The following is a 16,823-nucleotide window of genomic DNA, read 5'->3' as shown; positions in this document are numbered from 1 at the left end:
CGGCTCTTAAGTAGGAGGCAGGATCTCCTGGATAACTTTTTATGATCTAGGGGATGTGCCACTCGTATTTGTGGTAGGATCGTGACCGCGATCCGACCGTAAATGATTGTGATTCCTTTTTGGGTTTACTGTCCCCACAAGATTATAGTTTTTGTTCGAAGCGGACGGCCGGAGGCCACCTAGAGGACACCCTCGCTCGTCGCCCAGTAATCTGACCACTTATCTACCATCGGAGATCTTCGGACGGCCTCCGACCACCCATTCCGAACAAAAATTATAATTTGATGGGGATGATAAATCCAAGAAAAGATCGCAACAATTTACGACCAGATCGCGACCACAATCCGACCACAAATACAAATAACACATCTCTTGGACTATAAAAAAATGATCCAAAAGAACTATGCTCATGAAGTAATGGGAGGGAGCTCCTTTCCTAAGCATCCACAATTATTGAACCCCTCGAAGAACTCTTTTATTGTTGCATCCGCGTCGTATAAATAGAAAAAAACTTCATATATTTTTTCATTATAAAAAACTTCTCAATAACTCTAGTATGGATCTTACCTTTTTTTAAACTTCCACACTATCCTAATTTTAAAAAAATCTCTAATATTATCTTACTATTTTATTAAAAATCTTCTCCCTTTACTAACTAACTTTGGTGAAGCCTAAAATAAATTTACGTTAATATCCTATTTTCTATTGACACTAAAAATAATTTCAAGGTTTATTAGTAATTCCACAAGCGAAACAATCAGTGATCTAGAGTTTGAGACTCAGCTGCGACATATTATTATAAATTTTTCTCATCATTAGTTTTATCTAGTTGTTTTATATAAAAAAAATATAGTTCTCATTAGTCCCACATCTTAGAATTGACAATATTATTATCAAAGAAGCTTTTATAAATATTTTAGGCCGACAATGTTAAAGGCAAGAAAATTCAAACGATTCGAATTTTCAAAAACCCAAATATTAAAAGGTAAATGTCATTTCAATGTATTATATTACACATGCGTGTGCACGATCACTAATATTTAAATTAAAAAACTTATTTTAATTAAAAAAAATAAAAAAAGGTGATCGCTGCGGGTGCCCTAGTAACCCTGTTTGCGCCGCCAGATCTTCTTCCTCCGCCCCGTGCTCGTATTCCTCCTATCCAAAGCAATGGGTTCCGATTTCCACACTATTCCCATCATAGGTACGCGGCACACGCTTCTCCGATCTCCATCTTCTCGATACTAATTAGCTAATTTTTTTTATGCGAATATATCTTCGCTCTTCTTCGGTTTCAGATCTTACGTGACGTTGATTTCTTTCTCTTGGAATTAGGGATGTTTATCTTGTAGGATATGTGGTTGCAAATTTTAAAAATTTTGTATTATTAACCCTTGGGAAGGGAGTTCTGCACCTTTTAGAGGGATATTCTTTAGCAATTTTTACCAAGCATATTACTCACTAATGAATCCATACAACCACAAAGGAAATCCTAATGAATCAATAAAATGACGAAAAGAAATCAACTTGATTTTGCTCGCGGTGCACATACAAGATTATACTGAAGTACAGTGCAGGTGGTATCGGGAGAGAAATGGCTCATTTGTAAGAAATTCTCACCATGCGGTTGGAATGATCTTATGAAACGAAACGTTCTTCTTTTGTCTTCATTAAATAAACGTCTCTTTACAAATAATACCTTTTCTTTTCCTTCTCTTTTTTGAAACCATCTTGGGCATAAGAAAGTTAATGTGGGTTATTATCAAATCAACACTTTAGACAGAAGAAAATCTTGATTTTGTTTGGTTCAACTGGCACAAATTATTCCCTTTTGTACTTCTAGTTGTAATCCACTATCCTGCCACCGTACCAAGTTATTGCTACTTCAAGCCTCTATTTCATCAATTTCGTGCATAAAAATTGCCACAAACTTTTGATTCTATGCTCATTTCTGGCCATGCCTTAATCGATTAAATCCTTGAGCAATGACTCCATAAATATATACACATATGTCGCTCATACATGTCCAAGAATATTTCTCAATCTAAGTTACTCTTGTTGGACCAATGACTAATATTGTTCTAGGCTATTATGTTATTGCAGGTGCTAGGCAATAGAAGTGCAAAGATCTTATTTCTCCAAGGCACTCATTAAGCACTAACTTTAACTCTAGTTCATACACTAAATTCTAAAGAATTATTTGAAAAATAATTTCAGGATATAAATAAAAGGACTAATCACAACAATGTTGTTTAATTATCACTTTTTTAATTTTTTTATAGCAAAAGTTCTCTTCCATTCTAATTAACTCTTTATATCTGGATTAAATTACACTTAGAGTAGGTTGGCCATCTTATTGTTTATTCTACCCTCAAATATATTAAGTAAAGATTGAACTAAAATACTACCTTCATCTTGCAAGTCAACTAAAGATTTTACTAATGCAAAATAATTGGGACTAACATGTATAGATGAAGGTGATGGCGATCCACATATGCTATGCATGAGCACTGTGCAAAACAATGGGTGATGTATAGAAGGGTCAAGCTAGAAATGGATTCAAAGCTTAATAATTTTTTTTCATTGGTTTTAGGCTTACTAGGATTTTATGTTTTACCTTTTTGATCGAACGATTGTAAATACTTGTCTTTTCGTCATTGCTTCTTTCCTTAATCCTCGAGTTTCTTGCATTTCATTACACTTCATTACATTTTGGATAGTGATTATGCATTGATTCTTAAGACATCCTTGATGGAAATGGTTATGGTTGAGGGGTTTTGTCAATTAATTAAGATCCTTTGTGAAGATTGGCATGACCTTTGTCTCATGAATTAAGAGAGTGATGTCTTGGATAACTACACTTGATTGGTGCCTTTAACAAAACTACTAACAACCAAGGAATATCACCTCTATAGAACTCACAAAACCTATCTACTTTGAAGTAGTTGCATGATTCAATTACAATGAAATTATAATTAGTAACTGAACATTAAAAACATGTTTTTTTTTCTTTTACATGAAGACTAAATTACTTGATTATGTTCATTATGTACAAACAAATAAGACATCCAAAAGTTTACTATGTGTTCCACAATTCTAGCCAACACGAGTTGGGTTGTGCTTCGACATGACTTGACTCTAATTTGGCCATGACATGTTTAGCTTGAATGCATACTCGTGTTGGGTTTGAGTTTCTCGAGCCTATGGGCCTAACACGGTTGATAAGCTATTTTTTATATTTTTTTGAGGAAAATTGTATATTACCTATTTCCCTTAAATAATTTTGAAACATACTAAATAGTCTTATTTTTTAAAAAATTATTTAAATGTTAGATTATTATTATTATTATCATTATTTATACTTATTTTTTTACTAAAATTAGGCTCGGTATGGACAGTCATGCAATGCCCCTAAGTAAGCAGCAAAATTAGTTGTGTTGGCATAACTTATTTGTTGTGTAGTGTCAATCATGACTTGACTGGAGCCGGGCTAGGCATGACTCGTTGAAATGTCTCATTCAACATTTTGACATTTACCATTATGAGGAAATAATGCATTGTGTACATATTTGGTTGGATAGTGTTTTTTGTGCTTTCGATTCATTGCTTTCTTTTAGCTTGCTGTTTACTTTCTCTTTTTTTGTATAACAATATCTTTCCCTTGCTTCTTTTTTTTTCTCATTATTTACACATGAATTTAGATATTAATGGTTACTTGGAAAAGATTGATGATCCAGTAATGGTTGATGACAAAGAACTACAAGATGTTGTAAGACAATTGGATAAAGCGTGTAAAGAGGCAGGGTTCTTCTATGTGGTAGCTTTTCACTTTCTTTCACTTTCATACTATTGGATAAGACGTGATAAGATGTTTGACTATTCATACTAAAGTAAAATGAACATGAACACTTGGATAGAGTATGACCAGATTTGACTCCAGTCAAATCCCTTCTATTTTAATTTTGGTGTTACTAAAATTTTGAACCTTTTTTATAATTATAATGTTTTTATAACTTTTGTTGGTTATATAATCAAGAATAAAAGCATGCTTAATTGGCTAAAAACTTTTCTTTTTCCGATGCATCCAAAAGTACAAAAATCATTTTTTTTGAAACAAACAAAGCATAAATCTTTTTTATATTTTATTACTTAATGATGCTAGTTTGCTCATTCTGTATATTTTTCATACATTTTTTTTAAAATTTCTCTATTACTGTATTCTTCAGATTATCTGGAAATCCCGATTTTTTGAGTGGTTTATGATTATCACAATTTGATTATTTTTAGTTATTTTCTAGAATTGGATATCTCAACCAGATTTGCGCCTTAAACATTTTCAAATTTAGGCTTGTCTTTTTCTGTTTCACCTTTGTGTCCATAAACAAACCTTGTGCCAATATTGGGTTTCAAAGAATTTGATTTATGCATGGGAGTTTAGCCAATCAATTCTTATATTTTTTTTTGTAGAAAAATCATGGTATTCCAGATTCACTAGTGAAAGGAGTTAAGGATGTAACACGCACATTTTTTAATCTTCCTTATGAGGACAAACTAAAGATTAAGTTGACTGCCCAAAGTGGATACAGGTGAGCCTACTAGTTTCTTAATATTTTGTAGTTTTTTATTTTATTGTCACAAATTCTTCAACAACCCAACCTATCTATGCTTGTTATTTAATTATTACTAGAGGTTATCAAAGGGTTGGTGAAAATATTACAAAGGGAAAGCCTGACATGCACGAAGCCATCGATGTAAGTTCATATTTTCATTAGGCATTCAGAATTACAATGGTTCATCAATTTCAATGTATAGCTTCTTTTTGTATTAATCATCCAGTCATTGAAGTGTGACAAAAATATGGCTCAGTGCTACAGGGAAATGAAACCTGGAGAGTATGGTTCTCTTGGTCAATCTTTAGAGGGATCCAATTTATGGTACATGTACCGTTTGCTAAACTCACTAATTTCATATGACTATTTAATGGTTTTGTTGTTATTGTTAGATTTTTACATTTGGAATTTATATTGTTTTGTATTATGTTTCTATCATTATTCTTATTTCTATTGATTAACTGTGGATATTGCTCCACAAAAAAGAGTGATGACTGGAAATGACCCATTTAATCAAACCCCTTTAGTATAGTTTAAACATTATGGAATGTTCTTGTTGTTATGAACTTGTGAAATTGTTTCTGCAAAAGGACATCACACCAAAAGCTGTCAGAATATGATGGTTATGGTGATCTTACCACCAAAAATTCAGACCTACGATGTTGTTCACTAACTATGACACTTTGAATCATAAGGCATAGTGTAAAAATTTATTAAATGATGAAATTCAATTTAAGTTTGCTTCATTTTTTAAAACCATTTTCATCTCTACATTTTTTTTATTATATATATTTTTAAAGGAAATCATCTATGCAAATGGTATAAATAATTATCTCACTTGAACAATAGTTAAGAATTAAGGTATTTTATTATCATCATGAAACAAAGTTATAACTTCCCTGTTTAGTGATAACCAATGTTTTTAGAGTTAAGGTTATGCCTTTTGCTCCTCACATTATCCCTCAATCTATAGCATAAATATCTATGCAAGTTTGTTACAAGAAAGATAAATGAATTTGCAAGAAGGCATATTCAGTATATTCATGAAAGATTGTATTGATTGCAATGTGGATAGTTATGTGTCAAACTAGCTACTTCCACCAATGTTATGTTTCTCCTTTGGCGCTGCCATAATCACTCATTTTGTTGTCTCTTGACTATTAGTCACTACTAACTCCTCTGACATGTATGGTAGTAATGAGATATTAAGAGAGGTAAATGGTCTCTATTCTGTTTGCTTTATTCCTTCATCTGGATAAGTTATCACCTCATGATTAGCATATTGTTTTTCAATACTCATGTATGATTGAAGATGGTCTAGCTAGAGCGAGGTGAATGGAAGGTTTGCAATTGTTGCAAAATATAACTCAAAATTTAATATTAGATACGTGTGCATGTGTGATCAACTAATGTATCAAACATACAGTGGAAAATAAATAAAAACACAATATTAACAAAGGATATAATGCGATTTAATAGCTCTATTTCTATGTCCAGAACCCCTGTCTAATCTAGTGTGACATCCCAAAGCAATTGACTATAGGATCCATGATATGATGCAGCAAAGCAAACCTTGACAATGGTAGTAAATGTAGGTAGACCTCTTCGCAACAACGAGCGACAAAGCACTTCGTAAAAACACCCTCCGACTAGATTCCCTTCTAGTTGAGTCAACTATTGATCTAGATTCTTTCTGCTAGATTCCATTTAAGTGAGCAAACACTTAGTCCTTGCTCACTTCCCACAGCCCTCATTAGTTGTACCAAGTGAGCTTCAATTATTGCTAGAGACCTTCTAGCAAACGAAGACAAGACTATCTGATTGTTTCTAGATCCCTTTAGAAGCAATCTCTCTCTAAAAAAGATAGTGAATGAGTACAATGGGAGAAAACAACTTCTACCTCACCCTATTAGATAAGAATTAATCCTAGGTGAGAAGAATGATATCAAGTGAACTTTTAGGAATAAGGATGAGACCTTGATTGTTGCTACCCAAGCCAAGCTCCTTAGTGTCCTTTTGCACTTGAGCAAGATGAAGGATAATTAGAGATGTTTTTGTGTTTGTTCTTGTGCCAAATAAACCATCAAAATAGCTTTTAAATGAATCCTTAATGGTCACTTTTAGCTGGTTTGTTGAATTATACAAAAGTTTTGAGTCGACCAAACTTTGTAATACAATTGTTGAATTCTCAACGTTTGAGAACTTAGGCCGCCTCAGAATTTTTGGTTGACCCACCAAAAAATGTTTGGTTAACTCAATTTTTCAAAAAAAAAAAATTCAATAGACACAATAAAATTTTAGAGTCGACGCACTTTCAATGGAAGGTAGATTTAGAGTTATCTCAGTTTGGTCAACAAAAATGTTTGGGTCAACTCCAAATCTTAAGACAAACTTTCAAACAACTTTCAGGCTCCTAATCTCCATAGGATGAAGCTTCATAATAAAAATCTTTGCTTTGAAGCTACCATTACATTAATTTTCACCTGAAAGAAATTTAAAAGATTGCAATTCATACATACGAATCTTTGATTCTTTCTCTAAGGTTAATGACAATTCATGAGTTTGAAGCTCCACAGAGCTTCATGCTTGACCTATCAAGTACGTCATCTAATTTTAATACCTCAAATTTTGAATTTTATACTAAGTCCTGCACACTTGATGCACATGAGGTTAGATCTAAGATAAGGGAGGAATATAATAGGTGAAATGATTGGTCACATGTGAGGTTACCATTGCTCAAGAGTGACACATGTTACTTGTGTAAGGAATAGAGGGGAATCACATGCGAAGAGATGTGGGAGGTGTGAGGCAAGTAATGTAGAGAGATGAGAGAGTGTTGGCCCTTATAGGAAGTTTCTTTTTATTTCAAAGAGTATTGCAACTCATGTATACATAGCATTTATGCCTAACAAATTTCTCAAAAATATTATTGAAGATTAAGTTGACTATGCCTTATTTCAAACATTTTTTAGTATTTTTTTTATCAAACTAAAGAGGATAAATACAACTGTCCTATCTATGTTCAGTTTGAGATACTGATTTTATCATTTTTTGCTTTATCCTCCCATATTAAACTTACAGATAGCCAAAAAAAACTTTGTTATCTTTTTCACTTTTCTCGCTCGTTAACTTTTGACCTAATTACCCATCTTTGCATCTGATGCTATATACTTTGCATATACACATAAACAAATATTACAAGATGGGTTTGCTAATAGGTCCTCACTAGGAATACTATAGCAAGGATAAAAATTCTTATTTTTTTTTTTACTATAACAAGGAAGCTAATATTCTAAACATGAGTAGAAGTAAAGCTTTGATAAAACTTGTAAATGAAGAATTTATGCTTTGTAACCATTTGATTATAATAGCAAAGGACAGTCCGATGCACAAAGCTCCCACCAATACGGGGTCCTCGAGAAGGGTTTATTGTATGTAGTCTTACCTTTCATTGCAAGAGTTTATTTCCACAACTCGAATCCATGACCACTAGGTCACACGACAACAACTTTACCGTTGCGCCAAGACATCAATTTTATTGTAGCAAATATTGTAAAAATTATGTTGTTGGATAAATATTTGTCTCTTGATTTATTATATTCCTAAGCCTCACATAATTTCAAATAGGGAGAGAAAAATCCAGCTTGTCATAATTAAGTGCTTATTCACTAAGTAATGAATTTGATACGAACTAATCCCCATAATTTGGGGCTCTCATATTTTGTATCATACTATTGTAACATGCTTAAGGATCCTACTTCTATGTTTCAGTTTAGTATTTTCAAGAGATGTAGCTTACAAGAATAATGATATATCCTGACCTGTCCTTGCTCTCTTCTTACAGGCCATGCTATCCTCCAAATTTTAAAGTTCTAATGGAAGAATATATTTATCTTCTCAGAGGTATAGTTGCTGCTTGCTCATGCATAGTAGCATGCTCTGCTATTATTTTGGCAACATCTCATTATTTATTAATTGCAGACCTTTCAAGGAAGATAATGCGTGGAATTGCACTAGCACTTGGTGGACCACCTGATGCATTCGAAAGAGAAAAGGCAGGGGATCCCTTTTGGGTAATGAGATTAATTGGATATCCCATTTCATCTGATATCTCAGAGATACAACACACTGATACAGGATGGTAGGCAATTTTGGTGTTCAATCGTTTCTTTCTTACATTTCTTAATTGTTGTAGTTCTTATGTTTGCATATATTTTTTCCTTGTGTGACTGTTTATGCAGCGGAGCTCACACGGATTATGGTACGACGATTACAATTTGGATGCTTGATAAATTGTTATTTTTTGTCTATTAATAGATTATACAATTTTCGATAAAACCATTCACCATGAAATTAACTATAACCTAAAACTCAAATTTAAACATAAGAATTTCTAAATCTCTAAACAGATCATTATTAAGAATACTAAACATCTCTTCTGGTGGACTTTTGCCCCCAGATTTCTCTGGTTAATTTCCATTTTCTCAATATCCTATATACCATAGCTATTTGTTCATATGAAATTGTCAGTTATCGTCTTTTTTTTCTCTTGATAGTATAGCATGCCCTGAATAAATTATTCTTATCATTCTGTAACTAATCAATTGGTTAAGTAGCATCATTGCAATCTGACCTACAAAATTTGAAGACCTATGTGTGATAACCATAGCTAGACATGCATTCCTAATTCATAGTTTACTTGTAGGCTTGTTGACATTGGTTAACCAAGATGTCGAAATAAATGCCCTTCAGGTATGATTTCCTTATTTGCTAAAGTGTCATACTAGTACATGTTTAATTAGACATTGTATTTTGACATGTAAATTTATCCCCAAAATGTTACCGAAAACATGCATGCAATACAAAATAAAATATGGCTCTAAAAAAAAGTAAGATTGTACAATAAGATAGACAAGGTTTGTGGTAGCAAAAAAGTGGAATTCGCCTTTTTGGCCTCACACGATCGGTCCCACGACCATCTGTGAGGAAGTAAATTGGGAATTTATAGTTGGCTAGTGGGAAGTAGGATTTTTTTTTCCTCGACTTTGCCAAGATTTGAACCCTTGTCTTATGGTAGCAACTCTGCACCGCACTAGCCAACTCAACCTTCCCGAGGGTAGGATAGACAAGGTTTGTGTTCCATAATTTAGTTGTCTTGCTCACCGACATCACACCAAGATGACACCAATATATGCTTAAGTTGACAAATAAGTTAAAAGACATACTCAAGTTACAATATGAACTCTTGAGGATAACTTTCATTGATTGTTGATGCCAAAATAAAAAGTCTAGGACATGTAAATGGCCATTTTTAGTCAAAATTTGTCAATCGAATTAAGAATTATTAAACACGGTGGTAGTATAATATATGAGGCATAAATTTAAAAAGTTAATTTAGTTGACTTGAAATTGCTAAGAAAGAGACATGCGGTGGGTTATTAGGTTGGATAAAGCCAAAAAAACACACACAAAAACTACTATGTAATAACTATATACTGTTTATAATTGAATAGAAGGATCTATAAATCCATTTTTTTTGAACATATATTACTTGTTTTGATTTTTAAAATTTATCATTCACAATCGGTCCACTATATACTGTTTTAAATATATTTTAAAAATTCCTTACTATCTTTAGAAATCAAGGTTTAACTACAAATTCTCAGAATTTAAGTACCAATAACTTTGAATCAAAAAAGATGATAAGAGTCTTTAGATCATTAGAGACTTGTTTGGCTTATCTTAGTTTTGGACAATTTATTTTAGATTGTTTCCTAATCAATAAAACAATTTCCCAAAGTTTGTATGACATTGAAAAGGATCTTAGAAATTTGAAAGCATGGTCTAAAGTGTTGAGCCAGTTATCTCTCGACTAACACGTGAGCTAGCACCGAACGGGTAGTGCATTGTATTTTTTTTTTTTTATACCAGGTATTTGGGTTTTATGAGCCAACTAATCATGTACGATCCGACCTCACATTCTGCATACCATGTAAGTACTGGAAGTGAGGTGACCCTTGATGTGGCCCCTAGCTACAAAACCCTGGTTGTTTGGGAGAAACACCCAGCCTCTTACCACCACACCCCCATCAACCCGTCTCAGGGCTAATATGGAGGAGGTAAATCACGGGTGACTACTAGCCTTTGGAATAGTGACTAGCACATAAGGGAGGTATTTATTTCGACTTTGTCGTGATTCGAACCCCAGACCTCATGGTGGCAACACCTCATGTGCTAGCCACTAGATCGTCCCGAGGGAAAACTAGGAGTGCATCATGGTGGCAAAAGGCGAATACGCTCGCACCCAGTGCCCCCGCCAACCCGTCCCAGGGTCAACACAGAGGAGGTAAATCACGGGCGACTACTAGCCTTTTCGGGGGGGAGGGGGGGAGAGAGAGAGGAAAAGTAGAGAGACTGAGGTTGGATAATAGAAAAGGTTTTGAAAGGAGTATAAATGAATTCGATGGGCAACAATGGACATGTTGAGCTAGGAGCATTAAGGGAGTGGAATGCGTGGAGAGAGAAAAAGAAGAGAAATGAATAATTTCTAACCTCATAAAAATACAATTAATTTAATTAAATACAATTGACTATTCTATATATAAACTTTGTTTAATTTTAAATGAGTCAAAATAAATTCAAATCAATTCTAATTTGAATCAACTTAATCCTAATCAGCATGCCAACTTTATAGCTTCCACCTAACCCTAAACTTACTTTCACTCGACCTCAAAACTAAAACTAATTTGTTATCTAAAATATTTTAAAAAACAGTTGAAAATGTAAAAAATGAAATAGAATTAATTTGGTATCTAACTTTAGTGTAGATTATTTTTTTCATATTTGAATATTGTAGGAGAGAATGTGTGAGCAAGCGATTGAAAATTTATTTGACTAAGATAAGTAAATAATTTGTTTGTTTTTCTCATTATGTTTACTTGGTTTCAATTTAATATTATTGGCAGCAAAGGTGAAACCGTTACCTTAACAACCTCTCTGGGGTGACTCCCCATTGTCCAAAGGTAAATCACAGAGGGTTTCGCCCAACAACAGCAGCGCATGCAAGGAGAGATTGAGACAACCAGCATGGCATTCTGCACGCGCTGGGAATCGACCCCAAGCCTATTAGTAGCAATACTCTTGTATAAACTAACTGTGCCAGTCTATGTGGGCTTCAATTGAATTTTATTGAATACACATGGTGGCAAAAGGTGAATACGCTCGTCCCCGGCGTCCTCGCCAATCCGTCCCATGACCAACACGGAGAAGGTAAATCACGGATGGCTACTAGCCTTTGGGGGAGAGAGAGAGAGGAAAAGTAGAGAGACTGAGGGTGGATAGTAGAAAAGGTTTTGAAAGGAGTGTTTGTTTTAACAAGGTTCTCAATAATTTCATGTATTAGCTAACACTATCACTGTTTCCCTCGAATAGATAAACAAACACTTATATTGTCATCCTTCGGTTGATCCCTTTAAGATCACTAAACTTATGGAATCTTCCTTCTTAGTAATTTCTTCTATTGAATTATATTTCTTTTCTACTTTTTGTATTTTCTATATTGTGTTGGTAGTATATGGACCGTCTAACCAAATTCTTTTCTTTATGATGTCATATTCTAAGTTGTCATAAAGTCATAAATGTTAATCTCAAGTTTTTATGGAAAAAGACATGGATGTTCATATAAGATCAGACTATTTATGCTAAAAGTGCTTAAACTTGTTACCTTGGACTTCTAATTCTATTTGTTGTAAGGTTAAGCAATCATTTGTAAGTGATACGAGTGTCCTTCATTACCTAGGTATATCAATATGGAAAGGTGGGTTAGGTCGTCACTTGAAAGAGGATCGTCACATTGCGCTTGTATATAGGAATTACACTGGACATTCAATAACTGAAATCAGTAGATAGTATAATTAAATTTAAACTAGTTGAGTATCTGGTTATGTTTAATATGTAGGCTAAATTATGTTTAAGTTAATTAAAATAGTAGATACTTGTGTATACTTACATATATTTTATCCATTTGTTATGTATTCACAGAATTGTCTATCGTTAGAAGCAAGTATTTTATCCTGTTTGAACATAGAACAAATAGTCATAAATATTTCGAATTAAATGTAATGGATTTGACCGAATTAAGTAAAAGATGCTTAGGATTCAAATCTTCAACTTCCTAGCAAATTTAGGCATGAATGCTGTACTTCTACAAATTAAAGAAACATATGAAGTTTCTTTTTTGTATGAGTTTGTTCGCTAAGTTGGGTACTCAGAAACTAATGCGGTTTTCTAGATATTTTTTCTTTTAATTATTTAGTTGCAACTTCAATAACATTTTTAAATTTTTCATCTTCTTTACTCTTTGCCTTATCAAATTAGACTCTTCTATTCAAGCTTTAAGGTCTTCACTTTTGAAGAGACTTTGTCTTATCCTTCGTCATAAAGATTCTGATGTGTTTTTTTAAATATTTTTCTAACTCATTTACTTGTAACTTCAATAAAGTAATAAGTAAAGAAAAAGGAAATAAATGGCTAATAAAAGAGATATTTTTTTTCAAAAGTTTAAATGATTAATTTAACTTAGAAAATTTAATTAGGCGAGAGAAGTATACAATTTTAATTTTTTTTTATAGAAGAATTCAAAGTAGAACATATGCTAAATAAAATATAAAATGAAAACATTATTTAATCCAATAATATTTCAACAGAGATATGAAAATAATTAGGAGAACAGAATGTTGAATGATTTACAAAGTCCTTTTATCTAATATTGAAAATAAAAAAATATTTGATTAATGAATGACAAGTATTTTAGTTCACTTTTCTGAAAAATAAAGGAGATATACAAAATTATATGAATTATAAGAGGATTAAACTAATGAGTCGTACTATAAATTTTTTTGAAAAGTGATAAATTTTTTTCACCGTATTTGCAACTTCTGATGATAAGTTTTCTTCCTCAGTTGAAGGTTCAAACTCATACTCTGATTCAATATTGTTTTTTGGTTTAGGCTTGGATTTTAATTTTGACTTTGCCTTGACGCTATCAGATTTTTCTAAATCAAAATTATACATTTCTATTTTTTTTTTGATCAAGGTTAGTTGGTCATTAGACACTATATGCATCTATCATAAATGTTCATAAAATAGTTATTGAAAATGCCTTGAAAGCATAATTAATCACGTCTCGATTTTTTACTTGCTTTTTGATTGCACAGATGTTGAGAATTTTTTTAATTCTTCCGTGAAGTTGATTAACTGATTGACCTTCCTTCATTTGAATGGTCTACACTTGACTCGATAGTAGGTCTTTCTTGGTGGTTCTTAACTTAGCTAATCCTTCATGAAGTCCAATCAACTTCTTTCATAACTCGTTTGCATTACTGAATAATCTAAATTTATTGAGTTGCTTGTAAGTTAGACCGCATTGAAGAGTAGTAGTGACTTAACATTCACTTGAGGCTTTTTTTTTATGTCATTGGTCCATAGGTCGAATCCTACTAGTTGGTCATTTGAATCTCTTGGTTGGTCAAAGCTGACTTTGATGATTAGCAATTCTCTATTTCGATCATAACGTAGTACTCCGTCATAACCTTCCAATATACAAAATTTTTATCATGGGAAAAAAAAGATGAGAGATTGTATCCTTCCTACAAATGACATTAAGCCCTCACGCACTATAGGAGAGAACCAAGAATTTTATAACGGGAGGGCAAAAGATGTGTGTTTATACTGAGCGGTCATATTATTGCCCTCATTCTTCTCCCATTCATCTTTCATTTTTATACCCTTATCCTTTTTACATTAAAAAATGAGGGGGACGTTATCAACTCCTCTAAAAAAACTAAAATACTTAAAAAAAATTCTAAAATATAAAGCTTAAAGAAAATATAAAAAAAGTTTAAGGTTGTGGATAGAAAGCAGTAAGTCATCATAAATTTAAACATAACATGATTTAAATTTTTAAACTTTGGTAGAAAGTACTAAGTCATCATAAATTACAAGTTTAAGGTATAAATAAAGAGGAAAGAGTTTGTATTTGTCAGCATCGTTAAAGGGTATAGTTGGTTGCAATCCATCCAACTGATAACATATCCACAACAAAGAAACGTCGTGGGTAGTCCAACCACTGTTTTCCAAGGTGTATTTCAATTCTCTCTGATAAATTTTCACACACATTAATAAGTTCCTACCTACCAATTGTCAAAAGGGTAATCTACAAACAAGAATATGTTTGATTAAACTGTGAAACTTGCAATGAACAATAACAACATCTTCACAATGTAGGCATGATCATTTCAAAATGCTGGATTAAATGGAAGGCATGGATTTAGAGTCATTTTTTCTCGATTTGTGTCACATAGTCTTGTTTACATTACTGATTAAATGGGATGATATTGCCTTTCATGAAATCTGTATTTTTTTAAGACTCCATATGTAGCTCTTATTTTATGTATGAAAGTAATTTGAATAGGTGGTTCACCCATTCAAAAATTCATTTTTTTTAAAAAAAATAAAGAAGCAAAAAGCACCTGAATACATAATGAAGAGTGGGTCCTGTCCTTTCAGCACTAAATTTGTATGATTTTAGTTCCAAGGGATGTTAGGGGAGTATCCTTATTTCATGTGAAGTGATAGTCGAAGCCTTCAAAGGTAATTGTTTATCTTTAAAAAGAATAACTGCCTTAGTCTTTTGATTTTAATTCCAAATTGTAGGTCCAGAACAAAAATGGTGAATGGATCTCCGCACCTCCTATTCCTGATACATTTGTTTGCAATATCGGTGACATGCTTAAGGTTATCTTCTCTCTCTTGAATAAAATTCTTGACTCATTCAAATAATAAAATAAAAAAGAATGCAATGTCTCTAAAAGGGGAAAAAATGCATTGTCTTATAGCATGATTTGGTTCTTGATTTCCTCTGAAAGTGATAACAAACTGTGTAATTGTTTATAATATTTCCTTCCAACAAAATGGCCTTCATTTTCATTTTTTGTGACTTCCAAACATAAATGATGGTAAATTAGGTCAACCTATCTACTGTTGGTAACTCACAACATACTAAATGATGCAAATTGAAAATTTTCCTTGAAACTATTTGAATGAATGCATTGAGGAATTCCAGATTTGGTCCAACGGATTATACGAATCAACTCTTCATAGAGTGATCAACAACTCCTCGAAATATCGTGTATCTGTAGCTTTCTTTTACGAGGTATGCTCATCTGTTTTCAACATAATAAGTTTTCTGTTACCTCATCTTTTATTTCATTATTTCATGAGCAGCCAAATTTTGACGCTTCTGTTGAGCCCTTTGAGTTTTGCAAGCAAAAAACTAGGGGGATTGCAAAGTTTGACAAAGTTGTTTATGGAGAACATTTAGTTAACAAGGTTCTCAACAATTTTGTGTATTAGCTAACACTATCAATGTTCTCCTCAAATACATAAATAGATAAATGAACACTGATATTATCATCCTTTGGCTGATCATTTTAAGATCACTAAACTCATGAAATCTTCCTTCTTATTAATTTCTTCTGCTGAATAATATTTATTTTCTACTGTTTGTGTTTTTTGTATTGTGTTGGTAGTGGATGGATTGTCTAATGATATTCTTTTCTTTATGATGTCATGTTCTAGATTGTCATAAAATCATCATTGTTAATCTCAAGTCTTGATGGAAAAAGATGTCAATGTTCATGTAAGATTAGGTTGTCTATGCTAAAAGTGCCTAAACTTGTTACATTGGACCTCTTAACTCTTTTTGTTGTAAGGTTAGCAATCATCTATAAGTGATAAGAGTGTCCTTCATTACCTAGGTATATCAATATGAAAAGGTAGGTTAGAGGTTGTCACTCGGAAGAGAATCGCCACATTGCGCTTGTATATAGGAATTACACTGGACGTTCAATAACTGAGATAAGTAGATAATAGAGCTAAATTTAAACTAGTTGAGTATTTGATTATGTTTAATAAGTAGGCCAAATTATGTTTGAGTCAATTAAAATGTTAAATACTTGTGTATGCTTACATATATTTTATCTATTTGTTGTGTGTATTCACAGAATTGTCTGTCATTTAGAAGTGAGTATTTTGTCCTGTTTGAACAGAGAATAAACAATCATAAATATTTCGAACCAAGTGTAGTGGGTTTGGCCGAATTAAGTACAAGATGCTTAGGAATCAAGTCTTCAACTTCCTAGCAGATTTAGGCAT

General features: G+C 32.7%; 1 protein-coding gene across 3 annotated transcripts; it reads left to right on the top strand.

Moving 5' to 3' along the window:
- The first annotated feature begins 1,077 nt into the window (after window positions 1-1,077).
- LOC121982155 (2-oxoglutarate-dependent dioxygenase 33-like) lies at window positions 1,078-16,084 on the top strand. Of its 3 annotated transcripts, none has more exons than XM_042535078.1 (12): window positions 1,078-1,204; window positions 3,702-3,799; window positions 4,468-4,586; window positions 4,688-4,751; window positions 4,837-4,934; window positions 8,455-8,513; window positions 8,592-8,751; window positions 8,852-8,871; window positions 9,316-9,362; window positions 15,324-15,404; window positions 15,733-15,822; window positions 15,894-16,084. In XM_042535078.1, the coding sequence occupies exons 1-12, from the start codon at window positions 1,171-1,173 to the stop codon at window positions 16,020-16,022; spliced, it is 999 nt and encodes a 332-aa protein (XP_042391012.1). In that variant the 5' UTR covers window positions 1,078-1,170; the 3' UTR covers window positions 16,023-16,084. The 3 variants fall into 3 exon arrangements, with proteins under 3 accessions (XP_042391012.1, XP_042391013.1, XP_042391011.1); XM_042535079.1 differs by having other exon boundaries at window positions 3,702-3,817; window positions 4,867-4,934; XM_042535077.1 differs by having other exon boundaries at window positions 3,702-3,817.
- Window positions 16,085-16,823: the final 739 nt, after the last annotated feature.

The sequence above is a fragment of the Zingiber officinale genome, chromosome 5A (assembly GCF_018446385.1).
Source record: "Zingiber officinale cultivar Zhangliang chromosome 5A, Zo_v1.1, whole genome shotgun sequence".
Taxonomy (NCBI): Eukaryota; Viridiplantae; Streptophyta; class Magnoliopsida; order Zingiberales; family Zingiberaceae; genus Zingiber; species Zingiber officinale.
Note: the sequence above shows the minus strand (reverse complement) of the source record. Positions and strands in the feature narration are given on the sequence as shown.

Excerpts from the sequence above, each read along its gene's own strand:
- LOC121982155 (XM_042535077.1), top strand. The coding sequence starts at position 1,171 with ATGGGTTCCGATTTCCACACTATTCCCATCATAG. Across the intron at positions 1,205-3,701 it reads CCACACTATTCCCATCATAG|ATATTAATGGTTACTTGGAA; the intron begins GTACGCGGCACA and ends ACATGAATTTAG. Across the intron at positions 8,514-8,591 it reads ATATATTTATCTTCTCAGAG|ACCTTTCAAGGAAGATAATG; the intron begins GTATAGTTGCTG and ends TATTAATTGCAG.